Here is a 16,285-nt window from a genome sequence, read left to right as displayed (position 1 = left end):
ACCTGAAGCTTTTCCGCGAACCTATACCTTGGATATATAATGAAGGTGCCAGAATTATTATCCATATATATTAAAACAAATATAATAAAAATCCAAAAAAAAAGTTTTTTTTTGTATTTGATAACCGCCAAATCAAAACAGGAGATATAATTTTACTAGTGCATATCGATAGTTTGTTTATATGATCCAGCTGTTAATATTGAAGAAATTTAATGCAATACATCGATAGTTTGTAATATCGGAAACCTAATTCAAAGTCACCGTTAATATTTTTAGTATATTTCTCGGTGTAACGCGTATAGGTCGGCCATATTCCTGATCCTCTTCAGAACGGTCACACTGCACACACACTCGTCCGAACCTCGGCGGTCCGTAAACAATATTTACTCGGTTTTCGGCAAAATCGCCAGAGAAACGCAACGGGAAATCGTTTAAAATGCGACCCAGTGCACCAAGTTTGAACGCAAAATGAATTGAAGTGAGTGCATAGGCCGAAGGCCCTTGAAAATTGCCCCCGACATATGCAGGCTGTACAAAACTGATACTGAAACACACACATACAGAAGAACATACACGGACGTGGTTTATGCCACCACCCGCTGGCCGCTAAAGTTGAAATTACTAATACTACGGTTGTCACGATGCTCCATATTGCCACTGGAGGCATGCAGTAGTCAAGTTTTTTTTTTGCTTAAATATTTTTCAGTGCCTAAGAAAATATTAACATTTTCAAGTAAAAAAAAATACTGGATATGGAGTTTCACTTTTTAGTTTAACTTTTTAAATTGCTGTATTAGCAAAAACTACGAACTAGTCGCCTGCATAAACGTTTAGTATTGCCAGATCATTGGTTACGTGTTTTTGCCCGCCATCTGGCAACACCTACATCCCTCGATTTTCGCTTTGCACGCGCATTCGTGAAAATGGCGGCGTTCTGGCACCGTCGCTGCCAAATTTTTTGTACATCAAAATAATCAAAATAAAGCATTCTTCCAGTGCTCAACAATCAGTCCGTGCGAGCGCGCGCGTGTGTGTGTGTGCGCAGGAAAAACCGCCGATCGAAAAAGTGTATAAAGGGGATAGAGAAGCAAACAAAAGGCAGCGAATTAGCAAGATAACACACACGCGACGACGGATGCGCCAGGAGAAAGGCGAAGGCGAGTGCGAGTGAGCCAGCGCAGCAGCACCAAGTCAGCGGAGCACCCGCTTGGCCAAGGTGAATTCTATTACCTGTGAGCCGAATCCAGGTGTTTCACGTCCAACACCTGGTTTATGGCTTATGTTTATCGGTTGTCATCAGGTAACCGGCGGACAGGTAGCAACAGCTCCTTCATCCGCCTACCTGGTTATCCACCACCCTCTCGACTCGATTATCGTATAAATACTTAAAGTGTCATCCCTTGCCTTGCAGTTCACTTCTGGAGCGCAAAGCATGCATAGACACCAACATTACCACAGGATGTGTGCAACTAGTTGATCGGAACAGGATCACTCGCCCACACCACACAGAAGTTAAAAGAACACACTCGCCAAAAACATAAACAAAACACTACATACAGCACGATGAACACCAGCCAGACAGCTGCCGGCAACCGCATCACGTTCACCAGCCAGCCCCTTCCCAATGGCACCATCAACATAGCCGGCAATCCCGGCGCCGTTATATCAACGGCCCAGTTGCCTAATACCACCACCATCAAGACCATCCAGGCGGGGATCGGTGGTCAGCATCAAGGACTGCAGCAAGTTCATCATGTACAGCAGCAGCAGGCGCAACAGCAACAGCAGACGCAATCCGTAGGTGCCACCCAAACACAAACCCTAGTTATTAAATCCAACCACCATGCTGTAACCCTGCCGGCGGGTCTAGTCTCAAGTGCACCAGCAGGAATCGTAACCATGACCAAGACCATCAATCAGGTATCCACATTAAAGCTAAACCCACTTCGGGCGCTAGGCGATCGCAAGTAGGGCGTATCACTCGTCCAATTCTGATCCTCATCCGAACATTCCTTAACTCCTCGCTCGAATCGGATAGTAGTGACCGCACACAATTTGGTTGTATCCTTTATTTTTTTACGCTTTCATTTATGGCTATCTCTGCTGTTTAAAAATCCCATATCCTTACCCAAATGGGGTGAAGCCCAAGCTTGATCATCAATCTCCCAATTTCAAAAACATTCTTATGTCAATACACATCCTCCCTAATACTTGATAATATCCTTGAAGTCTGAAATAACTTATACAGATTAGGTTCAAATTGAATTACCTATAATTTATTTTGAAAAATTCAAATGCTATTCAAAAAATAATAGTTCAAATATTATTTTGTGTATTATAAGAGCAACATCCTTATTTCCTAATTCCTAATCAAATCCTGTAAAACCATATTTTTTACGCAAGCACCAGACCAAATCTTAGCTTATTTTATAGAATAAAAACCAAACCATTATATTTGTAGAACTATTGCTTTTAATACTCGCTTCATAGAAAACAACTAGTAGATCACACACGATTTAAAATTTGGTCAGCACAACAAGAATCGGTTAAACAACTTAAGTTCACATTTTTTGGGGTCTTCCAAAGCGCGTTTAACGCCAACTGCTGCATGTTATACGCCAACTTAGAATCCCCCAACCCCTCTCATTACTTTCTCTGTTCCAAATAGACTTTGAATTGTATGATGAGATAAGCTAACGATCGATTGATTTACTAATGACAATCTTATGTATTTCTCAGGCCGGTCAGCCGATGCTAAACTCAATGCTGCCAGCGGGCGTGGTGGTGGGCATGCGTCACCAGGCGCCATCGCAGCAACAGCAGAAAAATGTGCCCACCAACCCGCTCAGTCGTGTGGTGATCAACTCCCACATGGCGGGCGTGAGACCACAGAGTCCATCGGTAAGTGTAAACGATATTTGGAAGCTATTACTATGGTTGTTGTGGTGGGTTCTTCTCTACTAACTCACAGAGCTCCTTAACCCAACCACACTTCTCACAAATGCGCATGTGCACAGTTCACCATTCACGTACACCATACACACCATGGTCCAGCAGATGAAAACCGAGTATCTCTGTCTTCTCTCTCTACTTTTAGATAACTTTAAGCTCACTTAACACGGGTCAGACCCCTGCATTGCTGGTCAAGACGGATAACGGATTCCAGCTGTTGCGCGTGGGCACGACGACGGGTCCGCCGACGGTTACACAGACCATAACCAACACCAGCAATAACAGCAACACGACAAGCACCACAAACCATCCCACAACCACACAGATCCGTCTGCAAACTGTGCCGGCTGCAGCTGTAAGTAGATACCAACAACAACAACAACATCAGCAGCAACAGCAACAACAACAACAGCAATCGCAACAGCAGCAACAGGCAACCAGCACTACCGCCAGCACTAGCATTGCACTGCGCAAAACGATTGTCCGTACTTCATCCACAGTCCCATCCAGCAATAATAATAATAATAGTAATATCAATGCCACCACCACCACCAACACCACCACCACTACCAACAACAACAACAAACCCGCTACTAACCAGCAACAGCAGCAACAGAAGCTCCAACAGCAGCAACATCTCAAGGCCCAGCAGCAACATAAACAGCAACAGGCATCCGCTGCGGCTGCTGCTGCAGCAGCTGCCGCCAATGTGGCAGCCACCATAAAGATCAAGCAAAACGTAAAGAGAAGCCAGCAGGATATACTCCTTTTTTTGCTCTTCTCTCCTCTGTTCTCCTTTGTCTGTTATGCATTTGGATTTGACCTTATTTATATATATATAACTATGCCTACGCTTCAGTTCCGTTTGGTTCGTCACATTCGAACACTTCATTTTGATTTATCCAGAATACTCTCATATTGATTGATTGCATATATAATATATATATATGCAAATGTACTGCATGCTGCGTTGTGTAACTGTCTGTATTTTCGATATTCCTTATTTCGATTCGATTTAGTTATATTTGCTGTCCACGAGTTGCTGTTCCAGGCCAGGTATCGGGTTGCCCCGGGCTAACCAACGATGTGTGCTGGGCTGTTGTATTATTCCTGAGAAACCCCTTCTTAAATAATATATTCCTAATCAAAATCCAGTGTATTATAACGCAGTAAACCGAGGCTTACTTAATAAACTCTAAGAGTTCCATCATTATCCGATCCAATTTTGCGAAATACTTTTTGGTCGCTATTAATATCTGAATTTCGTAAAAGGCCTAGTTCGATTGTATTAAGAATATATTTTTTAACAGAAATTTATCTTGGCTTTTAAATATACAAATTTAACTAAAAGTAACTGCTTAAATGGTAAATTAACTAATTGATTCAGTACAAAGTTTTTTTTTTTTAATTAAATCAACTTTGCTTCTTAGGGCATTTTACAAAAACTTTTCCAATTCATCTCATTATCCATGCCCCAACCATAGCCCTGCCCCCTGCACACATATTTGGAGACCAGGACCCTTAAACCCTCCCATCCTGAAAAAAAGAACCATCATCATCTTTATTCTGCTATACAATATTTTTAATAATTAATTCTAACGCTTTTTGGTCTTAATTTTGCACTACTATATATGATAATATTTTATTTAAACGTATCTATAACTAATTTATTATCTTCCGCTGCAGTCTATGACCAACACGACAGCAACCAGCAACATTATTGTCAATTCGGTGGCCAGCAGCTATGCGAACTCATCGCAGCCGCCGCATCTGACGCAATTGAATGCGCAGGCGCCGCACCTGCCACAGATTACGCAGATCCAAACGATACCGGCCCAGCAGTCTCAGCAACAAGCGAACAATGTAAGCTCCGGGGGAGGAGTGGCGACGGCTGTGAGCAGTACGACGGCAGCGACGACGACGCAGCAGGGCAATACCAAAGAAAAGTGTCGCAAGTTTCTAGCCAATTTAATCGAATTGTCGACACGGGAACCGAAACCGGTGGAAAAGAATGTGCGCACCCTCATCCAGGAGCTCGTCAATGCGAATGTGGAGCCCGAGGAGTTTTGTGACCGCCTGGAGCGCTTGCTCAACGCCAGCCCGCAGCCGTGTCTGATTGGATTCCTCAAAAAGAGTTTGCCCCTGCTTAGGCAAGCTCTCTATACCAAGGAGCTTGTAATTGAAGGCATCAAACCGCCACCACAGCACGTTCTCGGCCTGGCCGGACTCTCTCAACAGCTGCCTGTAAGTTTATACGAACGCCTTAAACGACGGAAGTACAATTTGTAACTATAATTTTGTTTTTCGTATAGAAAATCCAAGCGCAAATCCGTCCGATTGGTCCTAGCCAGACAACGACCATTGGACAGACGCAGGTGCGTATGATAACGCCAAATGCCTTGGGAGCACCTCGACCCACCATTGGCCACACAACGATATCAAAACAGCCGCCAAATATTCGGTTGCCCACGGCCCCGCGTCTTGTCAACACAGGAGGAATTCGCACCCAGATACCTTCGTTACAGGTGCCTGGACAGGCGGTAAGTTAATACTTTTATTGTCTTTGGAAATTTTTAATTTTACTCATTAACTTTATTGTTTAAATTACATTAATGGCCTCTTATATTTTCAATCAATTTTATGAGTTAAATAGAAATAGATTATTCTTAGCCTGTCTGCTCCTAGTTATCAGTCATGGGCTTTGTTCTCGGAGTTGGCAAAAATGACTGGATCGTTTTAAGTATCTTGGGGATAACTTGCAAATTCAAAATAAAATTTTCGTTATTCTTGAATTTTTAACTAAAACACGATTTCCTTACAGAATATTGTGCAAATTCGTGGCCCGCAGCACGCGCAGCTGCAGCGCACGGGAGCTGTGCAGATCCGGGCCACCACCCGTCCGCCGAACAGCGCGCCTACCGCGAACAAACTCACTGCCGTCAAGGTGGGTCAGACGCAGATTAAAGCGATTACGCCTAGCCTGCACCCACCCTCACTGGCTGCCATCTCTGGTGGACCACCGCCGACGCCCACGCTGTCCGTTTTATCCACGCTAAACTCCGCCTCGACCACATCGCTGCCGATACCGTCGCTACCCACGGTTCACCTTCCGCCAGAAGCTCTTCGAGCCCGTGAGCAGATGCAAAACTCGCTAAATCACAACAACAATCACTTCGAAGCGAAGCTGGTGGAGATCAAGGCGCCGTCGCTGCATCCGCCGCACATGGAACGGATCAATGCATCCCTCACACCGATTGGTGCCAAGACGATTGCGAGGCCTCCGCCTGCGATCAACAAGACGATTGGCAAAAAGAAACGTGACGCCATGGAAATGGACGCTAAGTTGAATTCTTTGAGCGGTGCAGCGGCATCAGCAGCCAACTCGTTTTTCCAGCAGAGCTCTATGTCCTCGATGTACGGCGACGACGATATCAACGATGTAGCCGCTATGGGCGGTGTTAACCTGGCGGAAGAGTCGCAGCGAATTCTCGGGTGCACGGAAAATATCGGCACGCAGATTCGATCCTGTAAAGATGAGGTGTTTCTCAATCTGCCCGCACTGCAAGCCCGGATACGGGCCATTACGTCAGAGGCGGGCCTTGACGAGCCGTCGCAGGATGTGGCCGTTCTGATATCGCACGCGTGCCAGGAGCGATTAAAGAACATTGTGGAGAAGTTGGCTGTGATAGCGGAGCACCGCATTGATGTCATCAAGGTTTGTTAAAATGTTATTTAAAAAAAAATAGTCATATAATTATTTTAAATGTCATAGTTGGATCCACGCTACGAGCCCGCCAAGGATGTTCGCGGTCAGATCAAGTTCCTCGAGGAGCTGGACAAGGCGGAGCAAAAGCGACACGAGGAGCTGGAACGAGAGATGCTGCTGCGAGCAGCCAAGTCACGATCGAGAGTAGAGGATCCGGAGCAGGCCAAGATGAAGGCGAGGGTAGGATCACAAACGCCCTTATCCGGAGCCATTTGCTTACGTCTTTCTCTTCTTGTCTAGGCCAAGGAGATGCAACGCGCCGAGATGGAGGAGTTGCGTCAACGAGATGCCAATTTGACGGCGTTGCAGGCGATTGGACCTCGGAAAAAGCTGAAACTGGATGGCGAAGCGGTCAGTGCAGGAGTGGTATGTACATTGCAATCATTATTAATTATTTAGAGAATAAGTCTGCCATAATCCCAGAATTGTTTAATAAGTCAGTTGTATTCTCTTAAAAAGGGTTCAAGTGGCGGCGGAGTGCTGAGCGGCTCGGGAACTGCGCCAACGACGTTACGGCCACGCATTAAGCGTGTCAACCTGCGCGATATGCTGTTCTACATGGAGCAAGAGCGAGAGTTCTGTCGCAGCTCCATGCTGTTCAAGACATACCTCAAGTGATCGCTGCTGTTGCCCATCATTCGCACCGTCTTCTTCTCGATGATCCTCCTACTCCGTGGACTGTTGTCGTCGTTGTGTTTTCAGCTTTACGATTTCATCCATTTGCAATATATTTTAGCCTCAAATTTAACTGCGTCGCGTCTCTCCATGTTATTGTTTCTATTTAGTTAGGCGGCCCTATTTAAATTCTATATTACATTTACAAACTTAAACCATAAATCCTAATCGTATTTGATTTTAAGCGTAATTTAAAGCTCGTTTATTTTTTCCCAATAAATTGTCTGTAAAACTTAAACCAAACCAATCCAAAAACAAAACCAGAGTAACGTAAAGTAAACGAAGAGAGTAAAATAATAGAGAGGAATATAAAAGTATAGAGAACGCGCAGTCAGCGGGCGTTTGATTTGTAATTTGTAACATAATGTTTGCATCAACTGCATTGACGGCCTTATCTAAACGATATAAACATAAATATTAATATTTAATTATTTAGCTTAGTTTGTTAAACGAAAACGAAGCATAATTCCTAGATTAAGTAAAAAGCGCGCGAAAACAAAAGAAATCGAAACCGAATTACAGATTATTGGTTTTTAAAACCACAAGATCGAAACACGTTCAGAAAAATCTAAAACAAAACACATCAAAAACAGAAGAACAGAAATTTATCCATTTAAACATATATTGAATTAGTTCTAGTTGTTTAAACAAAAAATGTAATTTTAATTACTTATATTGTATAAACGGAAACAAATCGTTAGGCAAGACCACAACAAACCCAACAAATTGTAAATATATGCTAGGCTACGATTTTTCTAATAGATAACTAGGTAAACGCAAACGTAATTAACGAATTCTCTCGATGGCTAGGTGCGATGGGAACGCAGACATCTTAGCACACCGAAATAAAAAAAATATATGTTTTTATTAGTGGCGCTCGTTCATCCATAATGAAACACGGTTTAAACACTAGGCTCCCTGAATATTTAACGACCCAATCCGACCCGGCCTACACACAAAATAGACAAATTTTATACAATTAGCCAGATAATTCTTGTAAAATACAATCCCAAAACAAAAATGATAACAAATAAATTGATAACAATTGATTGAACTCAGTATAACTAAGCAAAAAAGAACAATTCTAAACCAATTCTTTGTGTGTACATTAAATTAATATGATAAAAACAAAAACCAGGCAGACGCAACCGTAAACACAGCGCATAGTTTAGTAGGCATATAACTGAATATATATATTATTATTATTATGTTTTAACATTAAGTAACAACAAAAAATAAAAGAAAAAATTCAGAAAAATTTAACTGAGCACACAAATTCTTAGTGGGCAAAAATGCAGAATTTATTTAAGTGCGCAGTGTTTTCTTATACAAATTATTATTTTTATGACGGATGAAATATGTAACGGTATCTCAGTTATTTAGCTAGTTAAATCATTAAAATTTATGTAGTTGAATTAATTAATTTTATAGATATTTTTATATTCATTTATTATGTTAATTAATCTTCCTCCCATAGAATGAAAATCTAACACAAAATAAACAGAACCAAATTTACGTTTGGATTCAACCAGAAACACCAAAAAAATTGGCCACTTTTTAATATTTGTTCTGATTTCTCTCTTATATTTTTAATTGAACTCAGTAATTTTTATAGATAAAAAAACCTTTTTTGTCTTATTTCCATAATTCTAATCTTCGGCTTAGAAAATCATCTTAAGTTTTTGTGTTATATTTTGAGCAAAGTTAGGTCCAGAATAGAGAAATTCGTTTCTATTTAAGATTTATTAAGTAGTAATGTTCAAGGTAATAAAGATATTTAAAGATGGTTATCAGCCCAAGCGATTTAAACTTTGGCGCTAAAAATATCAAGATGCATGGCAATCCTATATAATCAGTTTAGTATGACCCCATTTCAGTACGTATTTTTGTCATATATCGAAATGTTCATACTAGTGCACAAGAACTCTGATTGGATTGCAAAAGGGAAAAAATGAAAACATACGTTTATGGAGTAAATTAGGGTAATTAAACTAGCTTTGTTTATTAAAGAAATATTTTTTATAAAATATAAGTTCTCTTCAAAATGACATTAATTGCACTTCCAGAGATCAAGAAAATGCACAATGACTGAGTTCCTGGATGAAAACAACGCCTGTGGCCAGAATCTGCTAAATATAGTGTCGGTGGGCAATTCTATAATAGCGGAGATCCTTCGCCTTAAGGACTACGTACCTAGTATTTATAGGTAAAACACATTAACTGCTTAAAAATATTGATTATTATGTTGACACTCCCATCGCAGACTGGACAACAAGGCAGATAAGGCAAAATATGGTGAGATTATTTTGGATTTTAGCTACTTTAAAGTGGCCGAGGATCATGAGAAAAAGATCGAACAGAGCCCGGTAAAGAGGAATTGTTATACTTGCCCAAACATTAGGTAAAATAACTTAATCTCTTCCAGGAACTGACCGAATTGGATGACGAGGCACGCGCCCAGCTTCCGCTTATCACCCGATTTTACCTAGCATTCCAGAGTATCCATCACTATGCGTCGGATTTAAAGCAATACATCGAAGAGCTAAACAGTGGCTACTATATACAGCAGACACTGGAGACGGTTCTCCAAGAGGAGGAAGGCAGGCAACTACTTTGTGAATCCCTTTACCTATTTGGTGTGATCCTCCTCCTGCTCGATTTCCATCTTCCGGGGGATGTGAGGGAACGCTTGCTAATCGCCTACTATCGCTATAGTGGTGGAGATGCTACACCCAGCGGAGATGAAAGTAATATACATGATGTATGCCTGCTTCTCCGGTCTACGGGCTATGTCCATCCCACGGAGGCCACTAAAGTGCTTAGTTTGGGTGGAAAACAAGCAGCTGCTGCGGCTGCCAGTCTCGTTGTTACCAGATATCCCGAGGCCTTCTTCGCTCGCTTCCCCTTCGATGAGAACTTTGTCGATCTGGTGGTGGCACGTCTTCGATGTGATGATATATACAATCAGCTGACCCTGTACCCACATCCTGCACATCGCTCAACGGCTCTGTCCACTCAAGCGGCCATGTTGTATGTTTGCTTGTATTTCTGCCCAAAAGTTCTCCATTCCCAAAGCTCCCAAATGCGTGAGATTGTGGACAAATTCTTCTGTGACAATTGGACTATATCTATGTACATGGGCATAACTGTTAATCTAGTGGATGCCTGGTTGGATTTTAAAGCCGCCAGATCTGCTATAGAAAACGTGATAAATCCCGCGGGAATAAAAGCTCTCTGTCAGCAGCAAAAGGAGCAGTTGGGAAAGACCTTGCAAAAGACCAAGGAGATTTCCCGAGAAGGAGTCCTGAATGATAACTTTGTTCTAGAGCACGCCAACAAAATTATTCTGATGATGAGGCAATCCAATGTCTTGCTGCGCTGGTTTTGCCTGCACACTTCGAAAGAGGTTTTCGTCTTTGCTCATACTGCTACCCTACCGGAACAAATACAAAAAATGGTGCTCCAGGAACTGCAATTCGATCGGAACATGCTTTACCACCTGTTGCTTAATTGCAGCCAAATGGAATTGAGTGTTAGGGAATATCTGACGGAGATTCAGCAGTCTAAAGAGAATCGCTGGACGAAAAGTAGGGAGGAAACAATGCAAAGGCTGAAGGAGCTTAGTGAAGCCTTTGCCGGCTCCAGACCTTTAACAAAAATCGATCCAAATCCTCAGTTGCAGCAGTGGTTTGGTGAAGTGGCCGGAAGGCTTCAGAAACTAGAGTTGAGCAGGCCTCAAAAGTCGGGAAGATTAATTATTCAGGTCATGCAGGCATTAGATGAAGTACAAGAGTATCACAATCTTCATTCCAACATGCTGGTTAAGCAGCAACTGCAGGAGACACGCGAAATGCTAAATAGGATGGCGCAGGTAAGGCAGTAAACTCGAGGTACTAACTGTACTTTTAATATATTAAATAATAATATAATTTTCTAGTTAATCAACCTGAAAGAAGACATCGAAATCCACATCCAGATGATCACCGATTTTAGCTACGCATGGCACCTTATGCAACGCGATTTCACGCCCCTCATGCAGGATCACATTAAACGACAGCCGCAGGCTGTAATTGGTATCCGTGCGGTGTTCCTCAAGTTAGCCAGCACACTGGAGGTGCCACTGATGCGGATCAATCAGGCCAGAAGCGAGGATCTGGCCTCCGTGTCTAACTACTATAGTACAGAGCTTGCTAACTTTCTGCGACGTGTCCTGCAAATCGTTCCGGAGACCATGTTTAACATTCTGGCAAGGATCATACATCTGTTGACAAATGTGATCAAAGAGTTTCCCACGCGAGTAGAAAAGGAGCGCCTTAAGGATTATGCCCAATTCGAAGAAAGAGCCAAGGTGGCTCAGCTTACTAATTCCATCGCCGTTTTCACTAAAGGAATCCTCATGATGAAAACAACTCTAGTGGGAGTGATCGAATTGGATCCCAAGCAATTACTAGAGGATGGGATTCGTAAGGAGCTAGTGAATCACCTGGCCAATGCCTATAATCTAGGTCTGATCTTTACGCCTGAAAAAGGCAAATCTCCTGTGCATCTTCTCCAACAGAAACTGCAAGCTCTTGCCAAAACGATAGAAGGATATCGTCGATCTTTTGAATATATTGAGGACTATTTGAGAGTTCAGGGACTTCGGATCTTGCTAGAGGAATCGCAGCGCATCATCAACTACAATGTGGAGAAGGAGTGCAACGCCTTCCTTCGCAACAAGGTGCACGAATTGCAATCGGAGCACCAGAGCCAGATCATTCCAATTCCTAACTTCCCACCGCTGCTGGGAGATCCCTCCAACAACTTTATTGGTCGCCTAGCCCACGAAATTCTGCGGTGCACAGATTCCAAACATACTATTTTCCTTGACTTAAAGAGCACCTGGTATGAAAAGAAAGCTCCACACCAAGAAGTCTTAGCAGGATCTGGATTCTTTCGGATACTTCGAGAAGCTTTGGCTCCTGCAGGAATGGTAGGATTGGAACGTCTGTATGCCCATATGTTGGCGGATGAGCTGAAGCGCAATTTGGAAAGGCTACAGCGAAACTTAACCTCTGACCGTATGTGGGTGGATACGTTAGCCAGTTTGACTCGAGAGCTAGAGGCTCGAGACTTTCCATCTCCGGAGGTGTCCAAACAGCCGTTGAAGTATTACCAAACGTACACCCAAAGGTGGCTTAAGGTTTGGCCAACGCTACTGGATTGGGTATTGTCCATTGGACAGAAGCAGCTACTCCGACGGGAAATCGCAGGGGAGCTGAGCTTTAGTAGCAAATGTGATGCTAAGCTGCTGGAGAACACGGCTGATACCCTAAATAAGTAAGTTTGATCAAAAGCCTTCGCAAGTTTTCTAATATTTTTTTTTTTACAAATTTCTTTCAACAGGGCTCTTCTGTTGGAACTATCTCTTAGCAAGGATCTCTGTGATGAACATGGCGTGGCCATGCTGACTGAGCTGCAGGAAACCCTGCTTTATACGGGAAACTTTGAACCTTTGGAGCAGGTGTTTCTGGCCACCAAGAACACTCACAATATGTCGCTGTTTCTTTTCCTATTCACCGTAGCCCATTTGGGCCGTTTGCAGCATTCCACGAATACAGATTGTCTGTTACCAAAATCAGCCAAAGATAACATTGATAATGTGCCTTTCATAGTGGGTCTGCTAACGATCCTACAACAGTTCCATAGGAACGTAAAGATGTTATACATATCCTATATGAGTCAGTACGTGGTGACAGTTTCTGAAGCTCAGTTAGTGTAAGTATACTTTTTTAAGACATTTAAATATTTTTATACTTAGGGTTGATTTGTTCTCTATTTTTAGGGATAAGGAAATACTGGGTCCCGAAGTTGTTACTACTCTCCACTTCCTCTTGGCCTTTATAAGAATTGCTCGATTGCCGCTGAGAGTTCTGGAGCAGCGTATTCCTAATATGATACTCAGCGAGTACGAGTATCTATCCACACCAGTAAAGTAAGGACTAACAGTTTGGGCTACACAAACTTTAATAAATCCGAAAACATAACAAGGAAATGCCTCGCTGAGGTACAAGTGGAGATTGTAGTTGGATGGGTTGGTAATCTCAGTGATCCTTTCGAGATAGGAACTATTTACGTGATGACGGTGGGTGCGTTGCGACCAGTGAACTTCGGCAGCTGAGAGATCTCCAGGGCGATGTCGATCAAGGGCTTAAGCATCACGCTAGCTTGACCCAAAACGTTCTCCTTCTCATAAGAGTCAATGTACAAACTGAAAAAAAGGTAGATTACTTAAAGCAATACTTTGAGTAAATCTAATCCTAGCTTACCGCACGGTGGCTCCCGAGCTTCCAGTTCCACTAAGACGCACCACAATGCGGCTCCCATCCTCAAAGACAATGCGCAGACCCTGTTTCGTCGCCACAGACTTGTCCACTGGATCCGTGTAGCTAAAGTTGTCGGCCTCCTTAACCTTGTACGTTTTTCCTCCACTGGAGTAGCTCTTTCCAACAAACTCCGGTGCAGTAATAGTCTTTTCCATGGTGGACACCATCTCGTTGCAAGGATCCGAGGCGCATTCTTCGTAATCGTAGCGGGTAAAGTAGTTGCGTCCATACACAGACCAGTGTTGCTTTAAGATGTCCTCGATGCCCTTTCCCGTGTGCTGCATCACGGAGATCCATGCCAGAACCGCCCAAATGCCATCCTTCTCACGGATGTGATTTGAGCCTGTGCCGAAACTCTCCTCTCCGCACAGGCACAACCTTCCGGCGTCCATGAGGTTGCCGAAGTACTTCCATCCAGTGGGAACCTCAAACACCTCCTTACCCAATTTCCTGCCTACCAAATCCACAGCGGATGCGGTAGGCATACTGCGGGCGAATCCTTGGACACCATTCTTCTGGAAGTATGGTATGGCCTCCAAGTAATGCGCAATGACTGCCAGCGAATCGCTGGGGGTCACAAAGAATGCCTTGCTGCCGATGATCATGTTGCGGTCACCATCTCCATCGAAGGCTGCTCCGATATCATAGTCACCATGAGCTACGGTATCTACCAAATCCTTGGCATACGTCAGATTCGGGTCAGGATGCAGACCACCGAAATCCGGCAGCGGAGTAGTGTGGACCACAGAGGATTCAGTGGCACCCAGGCGGTTCAAGAAGATCTCCCGCACATAGGAACCAGTAACTCCGTTCATCGCATCGATACGCATCTTTAGGGGCTTTCCAGTGGCCTTTCCACTCACAAAGTCCTTCAGCTTGGCAAAGTCGAAAATCTCCTCCATGTGACGAACGTAGTTTGCCACCGAATCGATCACTTCCACAGTAAAAGGTTTTCCGGAAATGTCGAAGGAAGTTACACCGACTTTAGAGATGTCAATCTGCAGATTGCGCACCAGCTTGTACTCCTTGATCTCGGTGGTGATCTTGTAAATGTGGTTAGTGAAAGCATCGGGGGCAGGTCCTCCGTTCTCACAGTTGAATTTTATACCAAAATCATTCTCGGGACCACCTGGGTTGTGGGACGCAGTCAGAACAATGCCACCTAAACCAATACAAAAGGTAAACATATATCAGTAAGCAAATAATCTGGTGTAATGGAAATAGTATAAGCTAAGTAAGTAACTTAATTTTATTAAAAACTATAAACCTTTAAAATTTAAGCTTAGTCCTAAGAATTTTCTTTTTAAACAACTTTTCACAAAATTTATTACACCCAGTCGAAACAATTACTTTTTTCAGATTATATAAGAAAATGAACTTATTTTTAATTTAATTACATTTTACAAATAATTTACCGTCACTGCAAAACTGCTCCCTTATTATGAAATTCGCAAAGCTTGTTTGATAGATAAGAATTTTTAAATGGCAACGACACATATCAGTAATTAGTTAGTTAATTGTTTAGTAAGATATTATGAAGTTAAAAACTAAAAACTGAAACTGAACATTAGACCATATTTTTATGTTTCAAATTTGATTTACTAAAAATACTAAGAATCTACCCTTCTCAAAGTCCTTCAAACGATTTTAACCGATTCAAACGAAGTCTCTGTTAACCGATTCAATTTGTAGTTATTATTCGACCTGAGGGACCTCTGTCACTTAACAGCTCGCAGTCCGTTGATTGTATAAAGATGCCTCTTATCAATTAAAATCTTTACGAGCACAGTGGAGGCTCTCTGTATTAAAACTCACCCAAGGCCTTGTTGTGACGGATCAGACTAGAGACAGCAGGGGTGGACAGGATACCGTTCTGACCCACAAGAAGTTTGGAGACCCCATTGGCAGCAGATAGACGAACAATCAGCTCGGCAGCCTCCTTACAGTAGAAACGTCCATCACCACCAACTACCAGTGTGGAGCCCACCAAAGCAGCTCCATTGGCCTCCAAAATGGCTTGAACAAAGTTTTCCGTGTAGTTCGGTTGGGTGAAAACTTTAACCTGCGTTTGGAAATTCATTTCACAAGTTAGAAGATGAAATTGGGAGCTCTTATATTTTTTAAGACCTCACCTTTTTGCGCAATCCACTGGTTCCTGGCTTTTGACCCTCGTAGGGCTTTGTGGCTACAATTTCCACCGTTAGCGACATTTCACTGGAGTTTTCCGGCTGCTGGCTGAATTCCAACTGGACGAATGAACCGCGTTTGCGTGCGATGAAAATTGAGTGTCAAACACAGCACAGCGAAATTCGCCTCCCACTGATAAGCCAAAGCGGTTCGGCCACAGCGATCGAGATAACCCCTATCTTCGTTGCGTGCCATTAGTCAGACAGAATTTGAACTTGGGGGTGTGTCTTTAAGCCCTCAAGAATCCATAAAGCCAGTTATCTTTGTATAGGCCTTTTGAATTTCCCTACTTCGTCATGATTTATCCCAATTTAACCGTAATGATTATCATTTGAATATG

The 16,285-nt window shown here is 42.9% G+C and overlaps 3 protein-coding genes across 9 annotated transcripts; 2 read left to right on the top strand and 1 right to left on the bottom strand.

Annotated features, from left to right (window-relative positions):
* Window positions 1-304: 304 nt before the first annotated feature.
* Window positions 305-8,475, top strand: LOC108114308 (transcription initiation factor TFIID subunit 4). Of its 7 annotated transcripts, none has more exons than XM_017225213.2 (11): window positions 305-478; window positions 997-1,216; window positions 1,412-1,920; window positions 2,740-2,901; window positions 3,098-3,691; window positions 4,639-5,196; window positions 5,265-5,492; window positions 5,774-6,667; window positions 6,725-6,898; window positions 6,959-7,084; window positions 7,178-8,475. In XM_017225213.2, exons 3-11 carry the CDS (start codon window positions 1,564-1,566, stop codon window positions 7,334-7,336), a joined length of 3,252 nt encoding a protein of 1,083 aa, XP_017080702.1. In that variant the 5' UTR covers window positions 305-478; window positions 997-1,216; window positions 1,412-1,563; the 3' UTR covers window positions 7,337-8,475. The 7 variants fall into 7 exon arrangements, with proteins under 7 accessions (XP_017080702.1, XP_017080701.1, XP_017080703.1 ...); XM_017225212.2 differs by having other exon boundaries at window positions 986-1,216; XM_017225214.2 differs by lacking the exon at window positions 305-478 and having other exon boundaries at window positions 497-1,216; window positions 1,412-1,797.
* Window positions 8,476-9,265: 790 nt separating this feature from the next.
* LOC108114565 (WASH complex subunit homolog 5) lies at window positions 9,266-13,427 on the top strand. Its single transcript, XM_017225615.1, has 7 exons — window positions 9,266-9,375; window positions 9,460-9,599; window positions 9,657-9,759; window positions 9,819-11,264; window positions 11,331-12,712; window positions 12,779-13,150; window positions 13,218-13,427. The coding sequence occupies exons 2-7, from the start codon at window positions 9,478-9,480 to the stop codon at window positions 13,369-13,371; spliced, it is 3,579 nt and encodes a 1,192-aa protein (XP_017081104.1). The 5' UTR covers window positions 9,266-9,375; window positions 9,460-9,477; the 3' UTR covers window positions 13,372-13,427.
* LOC108114566 (phosphoglucomutase) lies at window positions 13,382-16,052 on the bottom strand. Its single transcript, XM_017225616.1, has 4 exons — window positions 15,891-16,052; window positions 15,574-15,820; window positions 13,702-14,920; window positions 13,382-13,643 (listed from the first exon to the last, which is right to left on the bottom strand). The coding sequence occupies exons 1-4, from the start codon at window positions 15,966-15,968 to the stop codon at window positions 13,505-13,507; spliced, it is 1,683 nt and encodes a 560-aa protein (XP_017081105.1). The 5' UTR covers window positions 15,969-16,052; the 3' UTR covers window positions 13,382-13,504.
* Between the last annotated feature and the right edge of the window lie 233 nt (window positions 16,053-16,285).

This window comes from Drosophila eugracilis, unplaced genomic scaffold, assembly GCF_018153835.1.
Source record: "Drosophila eugracilis isolate 14026-0451.02 unplaced genomic scaffold, ASM1815383v1 contig_2154, whole genome shotgun sequence".
Classification (NCBI taxonomy): Eukaryota; Metazoa; Arthropoda; class Insecta; order Diptera; family Drosophilidae; genus Drosophila; species Drosophila eugracilis.
This window is presented reverse-complemented; position numbering and strand designations above follow the sequence as displayed.

What these genes read in the sequence shown, in the direction of transcription:
- LOC108114308 (XM_017225213.2), top strand. Translation starts at nt 1,564, where the DNA reads ATGAACACCAGCCAGACAGCTGCCGGCAACCGCATCACGTTCACCAGC. An exon ending in TACAGGTGCCTGGACAGGCG is followed by an intron (nt 5,493 to 5,773) that starts GTAAGTTAATAC and finishes ATTTCCTTACAG; the next exon opens with AATATTGTGCAAATTCGTGG. An exon ending in AAGCGGTCAGTGCAGGAGTG is followed by an intron (nt 7,085 to 7,177) that starts GTATGTACATTG and finishes TCTCTTAAAAAG; the next exon opens with GGTTCAAGTGGCGGCGGAGT.
- LOC108114565 (XM_017225615.1), top strand. Translation starts at nt 9,478, where the DNA reads ATGACTGAGTTCCTGGATGAAAACAACGCCTGTGGCCAGAATCTGCTA. An exon ending in AAAAGATCGAACAGAGCCCG is followed by an intron (nt 9,760 to 9,818) that starts GTAAAGAGGAAT and finishes AATCTCTTCCAG; the next exon opens with GAACTGACCGAATTGGATGA. An exon ending in GTTTCTGAAGCTCAGTTAGT is followed by an intron (nt 13,151 to 13,217) that starts GTAAGTATACTT and finishes CTCTATTTTTAG; the next exon opens with GGATAAGGAAATACTGGGTC.
- LOC108114566 (XM_017225616.1), bottom strand. Translation starts at nt 15,968, where the DNA reads ATGTCGCTAACGGTGGAAATTGTAGCCACAAAGCCCTACGAGGGTCAA. An exon ending in CCAGTGGATTGCGCAAAAAG is followed by an intron (nt 15,821 to 15,890) that starts GTGAGGTCTTAA and finishes TTCCAAACGCAG; the next exon opens with GTTAAAGTTTTCACCCAACC. An exon ending in CCGTCACAACAAGGCCTTGG is followed by an intron (nt 14,921 to 15,573) that starts GTGAGTTTTAAT and finishes GTATTGGTTTAG; the next exon opens with GTGGCATTGTTCTGACTGCG.